We start from the raw sequence: 16747 nt of genomic DNA on the forward strand, positions 1-16747 counted from the left end.
AGTAGAGAGCGTGTGTAACGGACCCACTGGCCTTTCTCTTTCCAGTAACGGAAGAACATGCCTTGGAAATGTGTCTACACGGACAATGGGGAAACTGGAAGGACAATTGTCATAATGATTGGGTAATGAAGTTAGGCCCCGATTTTTGTGACTACGGTAATTGCTGCCTCTACTCTTGCCACGCTTAAGGAAAATGGCGGCACAATGGCCATTAGAGAAGTTGAAAGGGAGACAGTATCATCTGTTGAGGAAAAGTAGTGTCAGCCATGACTATATTACGGATGCCATAGCTGAGGATAGAAAGAAGTGTGCCTGCCTGCCTGTTCCAGTACATTCTGCGTGTATCTTTAAAAAGTATATGGTGGTTACGTTTTTAAAAACCTAATACTACTCAAGTATTCTAGAGGGACTTACTATTTTTTTTATAGCCCTGTGGTAAATTATGAACTTTATGAAGTGTTTTTTTCTATAATTCTGAATAATCAACTCCATTTTATGTGTTTTCTAAGGGATACGGCATCCCATGTAGAGTGTTGTTAAAGCTCAGTAACAGATACGAATGGGTATTAGTACTAAGAGAGGATTAGTATGGAGAATTAACGTGGACAAATGAAAAATTCCTTTCCAGTAACTTGGAAATGACATCGGGCAGGGAGGGACTGATATAAAACCTCAAGGCCGTGCCGTTGTCTGGAGAAGCCATCTTGGCATGGCGTCCTGTTCTGAGACTCCGACTGCCCAGTTTTGCTCCTTGAGCAGTCTATGCTCTGAGTTCATGTGGGGTTAAGAAGGGAATTTACCGTAGTCATTTTCCCTCCCGACCTATTATAAAACCAATGGACTGCAGTGATTTGCAAACTTTGTTTTCTTTCAGGACAACACAGCGAGTGGCCATCTCAAGTGCTCCATTGGAGCGGGGGCTGGGGGAGCAGGCCCAGGGTCCTGGCCTTGGAGGTAGGAGGGGGTGCGACGCTGCTCTTGTGCGGGCACCATCCCAAGGGGCGCCTGAGGATGCAGCACTGGCTGTGAGCCAGGTAAATTGGAGGCAGTCCTAGAAGTAAGAACATCCATCATGCTTAGTAAGATCTTAGGTTGTAACGGCTGCCTTGAGCCTCCAGACATTTTTTATAAAGCTCTCGGTCATGAAGCACTCTTTCCGTCTCTGCTGCCATATGTTTTTCCAGCTGGACCTCCACCAGTCTTCCGCTCTCCAGAAAGTTCTCATTCATTCAGCCCAAGGGTATCTCATCGGCTTTTCTGAGGACCTGCTGGAAATTTCAGCAGGAGTCTTGGCCACATGGAAAATCCAGCTCCCTGAGCCTGGAGATGAAGGTCTCAGACTGGGATGCTGCGCTTTTCTTACTCAGTTTAAAAGTGGAGAAATGTAAATATACATGTTTAAATATGTGAAACTGCATAAGGAAAAAAAAAACTTATTAGCATGCATTTGCTGTGATTCAGACTTCCTCACCAAATCCAGCAGCAGGGAAATTCAAGAACGGGTTTTTGTCCACAGACTGGGATCCGCCCACTTACTTAACTCTGAGGAGCCAGTGGCCCCGAATCTTGTTTCCCATCGTTCATCTTCTATTCACCTGGGGCACCCGGGATGTTTTAGCTTTTCCAGATGCTGTTTTTCAGATTAGTTGACACAGTGGTTGGAGTCAACTCTGTGACACACTTTGGAGTCCTTGCTTAGGGGCCAAGACTTACGCTTTCAAATTCTAGCCAACTCTTTGTGATTCAGACTTGGTTCCTGCCCTGTTGGTCATTTTTCCTTTGGGTGAATTTAGAAACCAGTTCTTCATCCTCAAAAGCCTAGCTGAGAAGGAAGTTGTTCACACCTTCTCTGTGGCAAATTCTCCTTGGAAAATCCTCATGAGGAATTGGGCTGTCCCTGTAAAGCTTTGGCTTGATTGACATATTTGTGTTTGATTTACAATCAAAGCTGAGTCCACCGCCAGATTTTAATCGTGCCCCTATTACTTACCTGGTAAGTCATTGACTACACCCTTCCCCCTTCCTCCCAACTCCTGACTCATTGCTCTTCTCCACACTGCTGGTTTTCCCGTGGTCCTCCCACCCCCCACCCCGTTTGCTGCTGTGTATGGCCAAATCTGTTCTCGTCACCTTCACACTATGAAATCTGAGGGGGCAAAAATAATGCCTGTGATGATCTGAACTATCCTTGGAGCAATTCAAATTAGCAGTATAAGATCCAAAATTTTGACAGGTATTCGTTTGGGTGGACCAATTAGATTCAAGGATAGCTGTATTTTTAAAAGTAGGCAACAGAAAGCAAGATTGTGGGCAAATCACACCAATTTTCACTTCCTTTCTAGTTTGTTGGCTTCACTAAACGCTTAAGCGAGAACATAATTTCAATATTTCTAAACTGATGGTGTAACTGCTCTGAACGTTGGCGGTATACCTCCCAACAGTCACGATAATACAAGCGGCATATAGGTGGCAGGTTACCCATTAAACGAGTGTGACAGATCGTATTTCTGGTTAATTGTTAGTTCCTTATGACCTTGGACTTTGCCTGTGTGTTTAATAACACCATCTGCTGTATAGGGTAGCAATACGACCTTTTTTACACGAGGATTACTGTTCTTACTTCGTAAACAGCGCTCAATCGGAGGTGATGACACTCTACCATAGAATTATTTAAATTATACTACCTATGGAAAGCCTGAAGAAAGAAAGTGATTTTCTTCCCTATGCTGGCTTTATTGGTTCCACCTAAAATATCGTAATTTATATACCATAATAAAAGCATAAAAATGATTTACAGGTTGTATTCTTGGTCTGTAAGACGAAATGTTTTAAGAGACCTCTGACTGTTGGGCCTGTCCTGTTTGGCTTTTTCCAGACTAGTTTCTCATCATGTATAAATCTCTGGAAAATTTCCCAATAAAGCAGACAATTAAAAAATAATTCCCACAAAGTGAAATGAGATGAGACTTTTTTTCTTTTTTTTTTAATCACCACTCAAGATTGCACCTCTACGTCTGTCTTTTGGAGCATGTTGAGAATCCTGCTGGTGTTTGAGAAATATGAAAACATCTACTGACATGTCTCGTATAATAAGGCGAACGTTGACGGGGTTTTAAGTGGGCTACGTTTGTTTGAGACCCACAGATAGATGCACCTGTGAAATGAATCCGTGGGGGCTGGTGAGGCAGGGAGGAAGATTTCCTTTTAATTTCACCAGGTTCGTGCTGTATAGTGTGCTAAGGCAGTGCAATTCTCCGACCGGCGAATCATAACTTCCTAAAAACAGGGGCTCTATGGAGTGGGAGAACCGGTTTGCCCCTAACTGATACCTCCTGCATGGGGGAAAGCAGCGCCTTTCTGAGTCAGGAGAAAGAAACTCCATTCACCAGCTCATTCATTTATTTGTCCCCCTAACCCATTCCCAGCCTTGATGCCAAAAGGAGCGAGGTGAATGGAAATTGCTACTTAATCTTACTAGCGAAATGACAGCTCCTTAAAGGTGGAAACTTTTTGGCCGCAACTGTGATTTTTCATTCTGTAACATGGTGACACTATTAAGTAGAAAGGAGCACTGGAAAATAATAAGCATTCTAGGTCAGGGGTACACAATTTCGAACTAACTTTTGTTACGGACTGTGACAAGGCTCATAGAATTGACCATTGTACGTCCAGTGCTCACACACCCATAGCTTCGTGCTAAAATGCGGACACTTCACAGAATATGGGTTATCGTTTGTTTTGTTTGTTTTGTTTTAATTACTGGGAACCGGAAAGGTTGGCCTGGACACCCCACTGCACGAAAATAATCAAGAGGTCGTCTACCAACAGAAAACAACTTCAAAAGTCTGGAATGTTGAATTCTGAGCCTAAACCACTTGTCAGCATCCCAAAAAGGCATGTCCTGACATGTTTTCAGTAAAAGAGGGCTTCAACATTCCAGGCTTTTAAAAGAATGTCTCCTGTTACAGCTAAAAGGGGCCGTTTATCTTTTTCCACACTCTGAATTCATGGAATCTGGAGGTCTCGTTTGGGACGCTCATTTTAAAATACGTCGAGTAATTTCTACATGAGAAATAAAGAATATGGCTCCTTTTTATTTATTTTTGTTTGTTTGTTTGTTTTGAGAGAGAGAGCAAGCAAGCCAGGGAGGGGCAGAGAGAGAGAGAGAGAGGGAGAGAGAAATTCCAAGCAGGGTCCGCACTGTCAGTGCACAGCCCGATGTGGGTCTCAAACTCACAAACCATGAGATCATGGCCTGAGCCGAAACTAAGAGTTGGACACTCAACCAACGGAGCCACCCAGGCACCCCAAGAATATGGCTCCTTTTTGGTTGTAGAAAAGTAGTTGACATGAAACATTTACATATAAGTGCTTCCCACCAACACCATCTTTGAAATACATAGAATTTAAGAAACTTCATTAGGTTTTTTCATAATCAGACCCAAATAGGTGAAAACCATATGGAAGGTTATGAGTAGTTAACGATAGTTTGACGTTAGTGAACAAATTTCAAAATATCAGGATTCCTAGAACTTAAGTCTTCTAACATCCTTTATAAATTCAGTATATAGCCAGCAAAGAAGCCACATAGCTATGAAGCAGGGGAATCATGGGTGAGAATACAAAAAAACCTCAAAACAAGTTTCCACATCCTGCTGATCTATTCAGCCAAATGCCTGTCAGTGTATGGAACAGTTTTTTGTTTTTCTCAACTGAGGTCCTCTCAAGTCATCTAAAGGGTCTGTCAATAGTATATTGAATCTTTGCCCATTTTATATGAAGTATATACACAATCTTTGCCCAAATATGTATATAACCTTTGCTGTTTTATATATTTATATACACAATAAGGTGGTCTCTTGTGGAGAGAAATATTTTCCGTAAGTCTCGAGAGACTTTAACTGGGCACATTAATGCTGATACAGATGCTTTTGCCCTGGCTAACTTAAACTAAGTACAGACCATGGCTTAGCCACTCCTGGCCTGGGATCTGAGCCCAAACCAAGCAGACATAATGTTCTCAGATGATGTGATGATCTGGGAGCCACTTAACCTAGCAACTTTATTTGGATGGCACAATGCCCCAAAATAATGGGCACTCACTGGTCATTTTTCTGCGTTGTTTTGTGATGGCACGCGTGTCAGAAGATGTTGGGCTTGGGTTTGTCCAAATCTCCCGTAGTCCCATTAAATCATCCACCATACGAAGGGTCGGAGTAGAAATGGTGTCAAGGTCAGCGACTCCTCTCCCACTAGAGAAAAACCCAGGCCCGGGGGTATCCAAGTGACCTGCATCAGGTGACCTGCCAGGTGGATGAGGGGAACCCCATGGTTCCTCAGCTATTTCCCGTAGTTATTTCCCGTGCAGGCGTTTACATGTATGTAAAAAAAGAACCTGGGAAGAAAACAGAAATGGGAGGTAGCCCACCAGTGGGCTAAAGAAAGAACTGCAGTTTGGGAAACCTGAATGCTGGCCGTTGAAAACAGCGGCACCTTTTCCTCGAAGGCCAAGGCTTCATGGTCTTGGTCCCCCCACTTTACCAAATTCGTAAAGTGAACCGACACGGATGTGTCAGTCATGGTGATGGATAACGAATTGATCTGTTAATGCGAACGTAGGTGGGTAGGTAGGTAGGTAGTAGGTAGGATGTAGCATAACAGCAGTCTGAAAAATGTTGAAAATCTTGCTGTCTCTGAAATGCTGAGAGATAACAGCCCCTAGGAAGTTCACGTGTGTGTCGTTCCCAGGCATGTTTCGGACCAGTTTCCTCACTCAGGAATTTGCTTGAAGGGCTGAGAAGGCTTGCCAATGAGTCCATCAGAGTTCATCTGTGTTTGCATTTTAGCCGTCTGTGACAAGCTTTTTAGTGAACACACTATATTTAGGCCGTCACATAGGAACTCTCTGTCTCTATTTCTGTCTACCAGTGGTCTTTTGTGAGGGCACACACTCAGGGGGTCTGGTCCCCTGTACTTCTTCCCTGTATCCGCTCAGTTCTGAGTGGTCTCAGGTTTTGCACTCTCCTTGGCAAAGAGGTATCGCCATGTGGGCGCAGGGGCGGAAGTGTTAATGCATACACACATTTACTCTAATTAATAAATTACAGTCCTCGACGAGTCTTTTTTCTTCCTCTCTTCCTTCTACAGGGAGCTCTCTGTGTCTCCTTTGTACATAAAACTGATCACACACACACACACACACACACACACACACACACACACATCGGAGAAATAGTTTTGCTGTTATTTAGCTCTTTGGGTACCAATGGAATATCACCTATACACATAAAATAATTGTTTTAAATAACACTACTTTTTGTGTGTTTTGTTTTCTGTTCTATCTGTTGTGGAGAAGCTGTTGGGTTGGCCCTTAGTTCTTCTTCCAGAGGAATTGTTCTATACATAGGTGTAATTCAGTGTGTTCTGTGGAGGGGGTACGTTCGAGATCTTTCTACATGGCCACCTTGGACTGGAACTCCTTCTTTTTATTTGTTTGTTTGTTTCTAAACACATTAGGCTAGAGTGAGTAAACCACTAGGACAGATTATTGCAACCCCATTGGTAGAGGCCAAATTTTCCTGCTGATTGGCATTCTTTTATAAAATACATTTTCACCTTATCAAGAGAAAGTCAGTCTAGTTCATATTGGCTGACTTCTTTTTTTTCTAAGGGTTTTTAAAAAACTGATTATTTATTTATTTGTTGTTTAATTTTGAGAGAGAGAAAGATAACATGAGCAGGGGAAGGGGCAGAGAAAGAAAGAGAGGGAGAGAGAATCCCAAACAGGCTCCACACTGACAGTGCGGGGCTCGGTCCCACGAACTTCGAGATCATGACCGAGCTGAAATCAAGAGTTGGATGCTCAACTGACTGAGCCACCCAGGTGCCCCTGGCTAACCTCGTTTTCATAAGAAATACAAACAATGACACTGAGGGCTTATTTAAATAAGTTATGATCATTTTGCTTCCTCTAGCTCCTTCATAATCATGAAATTCTATGAAATATCTGACTTCATGTTTTTTTCTTTTCAGTGCCCCGTAGCCCATTGTATTTGTCTGAGTGCAAAGTAGTCAGGATTGGAAGCCTACAATAGGAATTACATGATTTCGTGAGATTTTCCTTTGCTTTGTAAGGAAACAGGTCATAAAGAGTTGGAAGTACAGTATTCCAGTTTGGTGACTGCCCAAATCATATCCTCACCCAACTAAATCCCAAAATGGAAATTTTTATTTTTTTAATATTTATTTAAAAAAATTTTTTAAATGCTTACTCTTGAGAGAGAGAGAAAGATAACACGCGTGGGGGAGGAGCAGAGAGAGGGAGACACAGAATCCGAAGCAGGCTCCAGGCTCTGAGCCATCAGCACAGAGCCTGATGCGGGGCTCGAAACCACGAACCCACAAACTGCAAGATCAAGACCTGAGCCGAAGTCGGACGCTTAACCAACTGAACCTCCCAGGCGCCCCTTTTTAACGTTTGTTTATTTATTTTGAGAGAGAGGGCGGGGTGGAGAGAGAGAGAGAGAGCACACACAAGTAGGGAAGGCACAGAGAGAGAGGGAGAATGAGAATCCCAAGCAGGTTGCACACTGTCACTGCAGAGCCCTGCTGGGCACCATCTCATGAACCGTGAGATCACGACTTGAGTGGAAATCAAGAATAAGACCCTTAACCAACTGAGCCAGCAGGCACCCCTGGGATGGAAGTCTTTTATCCTACTGCCAACATCAATTTTTATCTGAAGTTTGTAAAGACCAGCACAAAATAGTTTGCCATTTAAGGAGTCCCCTACCAGGCACAGTGTGGTGGCAACTGTCTCTCGTCCCTATCATCTCCCTCTATCTGTTGTGACTGTTTGCTTTTCTTTGGATGGCATGTCTTGTGAACTACAAGTACTTTTTTCCTATAAACATAGAGATTGGCAAATCTTAACATTCTTTTTGTCAACACTCACAAACGTTAACACTCTTTTGCTAGGTTTCTACACTGTGCTTGCATGAGATTTTAACATTCAAAATGCAAACAGAATCTTCTAGACTATACCATTAGACAACAGGACTCATATCTGGATTTCAGTTCTGATGCTTAACTTTAAAGTTACTGTAGGCAAATCACTTAATCTTTCAATACCTTGGGTTTTCGTTTCTGAAGAAGGATGACAAGATCATAGAATTTATGCTTGAAACAATCTTTTTTGAATGTCCATATGAAAGGCATAATAAATACTAGGCGATCATATTATTCTTAACCTTTTAGAATTGTAACATCTTCCATTTTTGCAGTCCCCTGACTACCTAAAGTGTACTCAGGAGAGTTACATTTTAAGGAAGTAAGCTAATGAAAGAAAATTTACCACCTTAATATTTTCAAACATTATCCTCGAAGTATATTCACTATTTTGTCAGCATCTTCCTAGTGCTGTCTTTTAAAGGATTTTGGTGAGTGTCTCGAATATCCGTTAAACCCGCATTCAGACATTTTTCCAGAAAAGTACATTTCATCATGCTCTTTCCAAAAAGTCAATAGGAGGGTTCTGGCATCCAATGGCTGTTGAATTCCCTCCAGTTCTCCTACAAATTTCCTTGCAGACTGAGAGAGTGTGTGACCTCAATCTCTCCTTTGTCTGTATTTTTCACTTAGCTCTTTAAATTCTGACACAGGAAGTACTTAGCCTGCATCCAAGACCCCAATTTTTACTCTAAATGGGGACCCGTACCTGTGTTTATACACAGGCTGGTGACTAACAGCTGCTGATTCTTAGACCCTCCACAGACAGTTTATCTCCTCCACATGCAAAAGTCTCTTTAATATTTGAATGCTTTCTGTGCACAGGGGAGGTAGGCTACGGGGAGAGGTCAAACAGAGGGAAAGTATTTCTAAAAAAGTATATTTGCAATTGAAAAACCAGCAGAACTGTCTCCTAAAACGCTATTACTTAGAAAAAAGGCTCTCCTATTACAGAAGGTTCCTGTATGTCATGACTCTCTGTAGTAGGCACAGACGTATTCCCATAAACAAGTATGTTCAAATGCCTATGTATAATTTTTTTAAAGTAGATCAGCCCTGAATAGCACATGTGCCCTTTCAGTCTTAACGGTGGTTTTGCATAAGGAGCTGAGGATGTAATCCACAAAAAATCCACATGACACGCGGCTGCATTTTTTTTTTTTTTTTCTCCTTCAAATATGCCAGGGTCAGAGTTTAAGAAGCTCTAGTATGGTTGCAACATCACGCTATTAATAGAAACTGCACTCTAAAGAATGAAGGCTGTGATTCCACATGTGGATATAGGGTGAAGTGCATGAACTCAGCAGTCTCTAGGAATATCACCTCTTGGGCAGTGCTCCCCTTGCAACCCTCCCCCAGCTGTGTGTCCTCAGGCCAGAGTGCCCTCAGGGTCTTCTGGAAGGAACCTTCTTCTTCTTTTTTTTTTTTTTTTTTACACTGCCCTGTGGGGTGTCAGTACAGGGCCCTGCTGTGTTAACAAGAGCATCATCTCAACTGGGGTAAGCTCCGGGGACCAGATTCAGATTTTAGATGTTTAATGCTCACATGGCGGAAGCCCATGGAAATCTCCGTGCGGGGAGGTCAGATTTGTTCTACCCACTGAGCCATTGCTTAGAACTGCTCCCTCTGGCTTACCTTCCGATCGCTTCCCTTATCCCTGCTCTTTTTGGATGGTATCCTACAGAACGGCTTTCCTTTTGCTCCTAGACTGTGATTTTTATTTAAAAAAGAAAAAAAAAAGGCCTTAGAAATTAGAGCTGAAAAGGACCGTTGCCTCATCTAATCTCGGCAGAAGTGTTCCCCGTGGAATATTTCCTTTCGTTCTTAAGACAAATGGCAGCATTTCGGCGATCTGGTGAAAAGCCAGCCTCAACCCACGGCCCCACCAACACCTGGTGCGGCGTCCACCTGCCTGTCCACCCATGAACGCGTAGGAGGGCCCTGCAGCCAACCTGGTAACCTTGACTCTGCAAGGCAAAGATTATCATAATGCTCTTCTGAGAGGACCAGCAGCCTTAAGCAAGAGGGCAGAGTCTACGTGACTAAAACATACCAACTTCCTCTTTCATAAGTCATCACATGATGAACTACAATTACAATTCCTGCCTTGTCTCTGCGAATTGCAGACGCATTGCCTCACCCTAGAAACCCTGCTTCTGTGTGTGGAGGAGGCGGCCGTAGCTGCTGCGGCAGCCGATTTGGATGGGATCCAACTCCAGTCTGGGCCGGCAGGGAGGGCGGTGGGTGGAGGACAAAAACAAAGCTATGTTTACTTAGCATAGATCGATAAAGCTGCTTCAGAGCTACATGAAAGGCCAGGCAGCATGAAAGACTTTTGATACAATATAAGGAATTGCTGCTCTGGATCCAGGGCCAGCCTTAACCCCCTTGATCCCGGCTCCTTTTATGGCAAAGAGAGACCAGAAGTAAACCAGCCTCTCCATGCTCCGGCAGGCATTTCGTTAGGGAAGTTACAACAACTCTGTTTCAACATTCAACTCACAGTGTAATATAAAAAGGAAATGCCCTTCGTTTGGAGAACACAAGCTCTGCTCTACAAAAATCCTTACTTTGTACCTCTCAAGGCAGCATTTGTATTTCAGGATTTCTATTTTGGGATGGAACGGCAGGCTTTCCCTTGAGGTTATTACAGTACCAGCTTGCAGGTAAATGAGTATAATTAGGCCATGGCTCTAACACAGAGTTGTTTTCTTTTAATGTTTCAGTCGCTGCCTAGTGGGGCCATCTCTTGGGGGTGTTCAGATGGCCAGTCTCTCTGTAGCACAAAGACTGGAAGTGTTCCACATCAAAGTCACGCGCTACAATCAGCGGCACAGGGACTGCATGGAGAGTGACCAGAGGGACACGTCCTCAAAGAGGTTCGAGACAGCAGGTACTAGGGGTGACGAAGCCCACTGGCACCAGCTGCTCCAGGGAAGGATCTGGGCAGGCCCTATTCTCCCGGCTAGAAGAGGGTGAGGCAGGATTGCAATTGCAAGCAAGATCCGGGAACAGATGGGGAGACCTTTATGGCAAGCACACCTTCTCTGGAAATCCCCAAGAGAAGACATGCAGGGTTGGCCTGTAAAAACACTTAGATCTGGCATTGCGCTTTCTGTGCCACTTTCCAACAGGTTTTTTCATGTGCTTTAAGCAGCTCCCTCCACCGTTTCTCTAAGGGTGTTTTTCCTCTTTGAAGCAACCTGGCATTTTCAATAGCAACAACTAGAGAGAAACGTCAGCAGGATTTTTTCTCTCTCCACCTACCAATCCAGTTGTAGGAAAGATAATATAATTAGTACCCTGTTCTTCCCACACTTAACCAGCCCATTCCAGTCTCACGCAGAGATGTGGGCCTGTTTTCCAACAAAAGAAGCTCCAAGGGCCGCCCTTCCAGAGTTGAAGTGTCTAGGTCCCAACTGAGGGTGACTAAGCCCGCGTCTATTAGTCAGTAAGACTAACGACCAGCCAAAAGTGATTTACCCGTAACACACACCAGCTCCTCCTCCCGATACAAGTGTGAAACTCAAGTGCTCACTTCAGTCTGGGCAGAGGCTGTGGCCGCCAACAGTGGCTGGGCGGGCAGGCTCTGCGGCCGCACCCGGCTTTCGCGCGAGGCGGGTATGCACCCGGCCAGGGACTGCCCTGGCCTGGGCCGCGCCGTAGGTCCCGCCCCTCTACGGCGCCGGGGACTTCCGCCCACGGCCCGGACCCGCGCGACAGCCGCCTGCGGGACCCGCGAGCCGGCCGGCTGGCCAGCCACCCCCACGGCCGGCGCGGACCCCGCCGCCCGCGCCCCGCGCCACCTCCAGTCCAAGTTTGGGCCCGGGGGCGGGGCCTAGAGGCCCACAGTCGCCGGAGGGGGTGGAGCCTGCGCGGTGACGCGGCCGCGCTGGCCGTAGACCCCGGATCCCTGGAATGTGCATTCGTTCAATGAGGCCGCCAGTGCCAGCGGCGCCGAGTCACGTCCGCCCGGAGCGTGCGCACTCGGCGGCAGCGGCGCACGCGGGCCCGCGGCTCTGCGCCCACGTCACGCGCCCGCCGCGCGGTCCTACATAAGGCGGCCGGGTCCGCCAGCGCCGCCGCGAGGTCCTTTGCTCGGCAGGTTGAGCCCGGGCTAGGAAGGAGGGGAGGACGGGGGAGAGAGGAAGCCTCGATATTTGCGAGGGGTTCGGCGCTCCCGCTTCCCTCCGGAAGGGCTCCGCCAAACGGCGAGTGGACGCGGTCCCAGGCTTAGGAAGAGACTCTTAGTAAAACTTAAGGGGACTGGCGGCGCCTGTGTCCTTCAAAGACAAATGCGAGTGTGAAAGCACTTGGTGGAGTTCAAATGGGACTCCTTAACAACAGCAACAACAACAAAAACCTGTGAACCACGTTAGATTTAAAGTCCCCATCCTCAAGAGAGTGACAGCACCAAGTCACAAAGTGGCCTTGCTTTTAAAAACACGAGTCTTGGCATGATTTGGCCTCAAGCTTCTGGAGGGGAGGAATCCTGGCTGAGTAGTGGAGGCAGCCGAGCGGGTGGAGGGAAGCAAACCGCGCCAGCATCGCCTTCACTTCGGGGACACCGGTCGCGGCGCGGGCGGGCGGCGCTGCCCCGCGGGCGGGCGCCGAGGAGCCGGCTCTCCCGGCAGCGCTCGTTCTCTCACCGCGCGGGGGGAGGGGGAGGGCGCGAGCGCGGGGGAGGGCGGGTGCGCGCGCGAGGGGAGGGGGCCCGCGCAGGCGCCGTGCGAGGCTGTCGAAGAATCAAGTCTGTAGAAGTGGAGCGGTCGCGGCGGCAGCAGCAGCAGCGACGGCGGCGGCGGAGCTGAGGCGGGCAGGGCGCTGACGCGGGCGCTGGAAAGCGGCGACGCCAGGAGCTGTGAGAGAGCAGCGGAGCGACCCGGGGCCCGCGCCGCGCCCGTGCTCCACGCCGCCCGGCTGCCGCCGCCGCCCCGGCGCGGCATGCCCCGCCGCTCGGGCTGAGCCTGCCCCGGCGGCCGCCCCCCGCCCCCCGCCCCCCCGGCCTCCCCGCCCCCCGCCCCGCACTCCGCGCCGGCCGCCGCCGCGACCTGCTGCGCTCCCCCGCGCCCGCGCGGCCCGTCTTCGCTCCGGTCTGGAGGCCGGCCGCGGCCCCGGCCGAGCTCCCGCCGCCGCCTCCGCCGCGCCCGCCGCGCCGCCCCGCCGCCCCGCCGCCCGCCCGCGCCGGCCGGGGGGACGTGCTGCCGCGGCTGCAGCCCCTCGCCCCGCGCCCGCCGCCCCTCGTGCCCCGGGGGCGCTGCGCGGGCGCCGAGCCTTCGCGGGCTTTGCCGCCGCCGCCGCCGCCTCTGCGGCCGCCGCCGCCGCTGGTGGGGGAGACGCGGGGTTGGGGGGGGAGGAGGGCGCGCGTGGTGCCGGCGGGGAGCGGCGGCGCCCCCTCCTCCTCCTCCTCCTCCTCCTCCTCCTCCTCCTCCAGCGCCGCGGGCTCCTCGGACATGGCCGCGGCGGTGGCGGTGGCGGCCGCGTCCCGGCGGCAGTCGTGCTACCTGTGTGACCTGCCTCGCATGCCCTGGGCCATGATCTGGGACTTCACCGAGCCCGTGTGCCGCGGCTGCGTCAACTACGAGGGCGCCGACCGCGTCGAGTTCGTCATCGAGACGGCGCGGCAGCTTAAGCGGGCGCACGGCTGCTTCCCGGAGGGCCGCTCCCCGCCCGGCGCCGCGGCCCCCTCCGCCGCCAAGCCGCCGCCGCTCTCGGCCAAGGACATCCTCCTGCAGCAGCAGCAGCAGCAGCAGCTGGGTCACGGCGGCCCCGAGGCCACCCCGCGCGGCCCGCAGGCCCTGGAGCGCTACCCCCTGGCGGCCGCCGCCGAGCGGCCCCCGCGCCTTGGCTCCGACTTTGGCGGCAGCCGCCCGGCCGCGGGCCTGGCCCAGCCGCCGACGCCGCAGCCGCCGCCCGTGAACGGCATCCTGGTGCCCAACGGCTTCTCCAAGCTGGAGGAGCCCCCGGAGCTGAACCGCCAGAGCCCGAACCCGCGGCGCAGCCACGCCGTGCCGCCCACCCTGGTGCCGCTCATGAACGGCTCGGCCACGCCGCTGCCCGCCGCGCTCGGCCTCAGCGGCCGCGCCGCCGCCTCGCTGGCCGCCGTGTCCGGGGCCGCGGCCGCCGGCCTGGGCTCGGCGCAGCCTGCCGAACTGAGCTCCCACAAGCGGCCGGCGTCCGTATCGAGCAGCGCGGCCGCGGAGCACGAGCAGCGCGAGGCGGCCGCCAAGGAGAAGCAGCCGCCGCCGCCCTCGCATCGCGGCGCGGCCGACAGCCTGGCCGCGGCGGCCGGGCCCACCGAGCTGGGCGCCGAGGGCGCGGGCAAAGGCCGCGGGCCCGGAGAGCAGGACTGGGTCAACAGGCCCAAGACCGTGCGAGACACGCTGCTGGCGCTGCACCAGCACGGCCACTCGGGGCCCTTCGAGAGCAAGTTTAAGAAGGAGCCGGCCCTGACTGCAGGCAGGTTGTTGGGTTTCGAGGCCAACGGGGCCAACGGGTCTAAAGCAGGTAGGGGCGGCTGTGGAGTGAGGGGCTCTAGGGGAGAGAGGGGCACGCAGAGCAGAGGAGGGGGTGCTGTTTTCCACTCGCCGTTCTACCCCGGCCCAGAAACAACAAACACCCAACTTCCTGATCTGCCTGAGGCGGAACCAGTGCTTAGTGGCAACGTGTTCATGTGCTGAAGCAGCATAACAGAGATGAGTCAGACTGGGCTGATAGGCACTGACACAGGGTTTTCCTTTCCCAGCACATTCTTGGATGGGAGCATGAGGGCACCAGTCACCTTTTAACCTGTTGGGGGACGTTGGCGATCGAATGCGCGGTTTAACCTGGGGACGTGCGTGCACGTGTAGAAACAGGCTCCTCGGTGCATGCTGTGTTCTGTGGCTTTTTACAATACCGCCTCGGAGCCCCACGGGTCTAAGTGTCCTAACTTGCACGTGCACTTGAAACTCCTGTGAGATTTTATAGACCAGCTCTGAGAGAATGGACGTTCTTTAGGGAGTCTTGTTTCGTGTTAGGAAGAGAGAGATCCTTTTCAGCACACATCCACTTACTTCCTTTTTTTCCGTTTCTTTTTTTCTCTCCCCCAGTGGCAAGAACAGCGAGGAAAAGAAAGCCTTCTCCAGAACCAGAAGGTGAAGTCGGGCCCCCTAAGATCAATGGAGAGGCACAACCATGGCTGTCCACACCCACAGAAGGGCTCAAGATCCCCATTACTCCTACATCCTCTTTTGTGTCTCCGCCGCCACCCACTGCCTCACCTCATTCCAACCGGACCACACCGCCTGAAGCGGCTCAGAACGGCCAGTCCCCCATGGCAGCCCTGATCTTAGTGGCAGACAATGCAGGCGGCAGTCACGCCTCGAAAGACGCCAACCAGGTTCACTCCACTACCAGAAGGAATAGCAGCAGTCCACCCTCTCCGTCGTCTATGAACCAAAGAAGGCTAGGCCCCAGAGAGGTGGGGGGCCAGGGGGCAGGCAGCACTGGAGGACTGGAGCCAGTGCACCCTGCCAGCCTCCCAGACTCTTCTCTGGCAGCCAGTGCCCCCCTGTGCTGCACCCTCTGCCACGAGCGGCTGGAGGACACCCACTTTGTGCAGTGCCCGTCTGTCCCTTCGCACAAGTTCTGCTTCCCTTGCTCCAGACAAAGCATCAAACAGCAGGGAGCTAGCGGAGAGGTCTATTGTCCCAGCGGGGAAAAATGCCCTCTGGTGGGCTCCAATGTCCCCTGGGCCTTTATGCAAGGGGAAATTGCGACCATCCTGGCTGGAGATGTGAAAGTGAAAAAAGAGAGAGACTCGTGACTTTCCGGTTTCAGAAAAACCCAATGATTACCCTTAACTAAAACTGCTTGAATTGTATATATATATATCTCCATATATATATATATATATATATATATATATACACACATATATGTATATATATATACACACACACACATATATATATACATATGTATATATATATGTATATATATATATATCCAAGACAAGGGAAATGTAGACTTCATAAACATGGCTGTATAATTTTGATTTTTTTTGAATACATTGTGTTTCTATTTTTTTTTTTTTTTTTGACGACAAAAGGTATGTACTTCTAAAGGCATTTTCTTCTTTTGTTAATGTTATTAGCATATCTTTGTGCTTTATTATCCTGGTGACAGTTACCGTTCAATGTAGGCTGTGACTTGCGCTGCTTTTTTAGAGCACTTGGCAAATCCGAACTGCTTCTAGCTGTATTTGTATGCACTTATTTTAAAAAGAAAAAAAAAAAAAGCCAAATACATTTTCTGACATTGTAAGATTGCCTTACTGTCTGTTATTCCTTACTGCTGGCTCCTCTCTCAGGCTGGAGGCCAGTTGGTGGAGAAGGAAAGGAGATGAGTAAAGTGGGCGGCATGCCAGTGGGAAATATCCCCAAGTTTCCCCCAAAACGTTGTCCTCTCAGAGTAGTAGGAAAATAGATTGCGAATCTTTCTCTATTTCGTTCTTAAAAGTTCAGTTGTTGGGATATTAATGACTGCCTGGGAGTTGCTGCTGAGAGATTTTCAGGACTCGTGTGGTTTTGGGGGGGGGAGGGGGATTTTTTTTTTTTTTAAAGGCAAAGTTGACCACTGTTCACTGCCCACGTGATCAGTTGTAAGCTTCCAATGCTGCATGCTAGCCGGTTACATAATACACGATTCAGTGACTGAGGGCGGTGACCGCGGATGGCGCGGCGCACAAGATGGCACT

The 16747-nt window shown here is 49.9% G+C and overlaps 2 protein-coding genes across 3 annotated transcripts; one reads left to right on the plus strand and one right to left on the minus strand.

Annotated features, from left to right (window-relative positions):
* Positions 1-12264: 12264 nt before the first annotated feature.
* Positions 12265-13462, minus strand: LOC147575795 (uncharacterized). Its single transcript, XM_086679456.1, is given in 1 exon segment — positions 12265-13462. A coding segment is annotated over 1 exon segment (987 nt). The 3' UTR covers positions 12265-12475.
* On the plus strand, positions 13208-16314 carry IRF2BP2 (interferon regulatory factor 2 binding protein 2). 2 transcript variants are annotated; one of them, XM_025915031.2, is made up of 2 exons: positions 13208-14514; positions 15099-16314. In XM_025915031.2, the coding sequence occupies exons 1-2, from the start codon at positions 13461-13463 to the stop codon at positions 15812-15814; spliced, it is 1770 nt and encodes a 589-aa protein (XP_025770816.2). In that variant the 5' UTR covers positions 13208-13460; the 3' UTR covers positions 15815-16314. The 2 variants fall into 2 exon arrangements, with proteins under 2 accessions (XP_025770816.2, XP_086535779.1); XM_086679653.1 differs by having other exon boundaries at positions 13210-14466.
* Positions 16315-16747: the final 433 nt, after the last annotated feature.

The sequence above is a fragment of the Puma concolor genome, chromosome D2 (assembly GCF_028749965.1).
Source record: "Puma concolor isolate L17-30 chromosome D2, mPumCon1.1.hap2, whole genome shotgun sequence".
Classification (NCBI taxonomy): Eukaryota; Metazoa; Chordata; class Mammalia; order Carnivora; family Felidae; genus Puma; species Puma concolor.

Coding starts and splice junctions, on each gene's coding strand:
- IRF2BP2 (XM_025915031.2), top strand. CDS start 13,461: ATGGCCGCGGCGGTGGCGGTGGCGGCCGCGTCCCGGCGGCAGTCGTGC. Junction 14,515..15,098: donor GGCCAACGGGTCTAAAGCAG/GTAGGGGCGGCT, acceptor TCTCTCCCCCAG/TGGCAAGAACAGCGAGGAAA.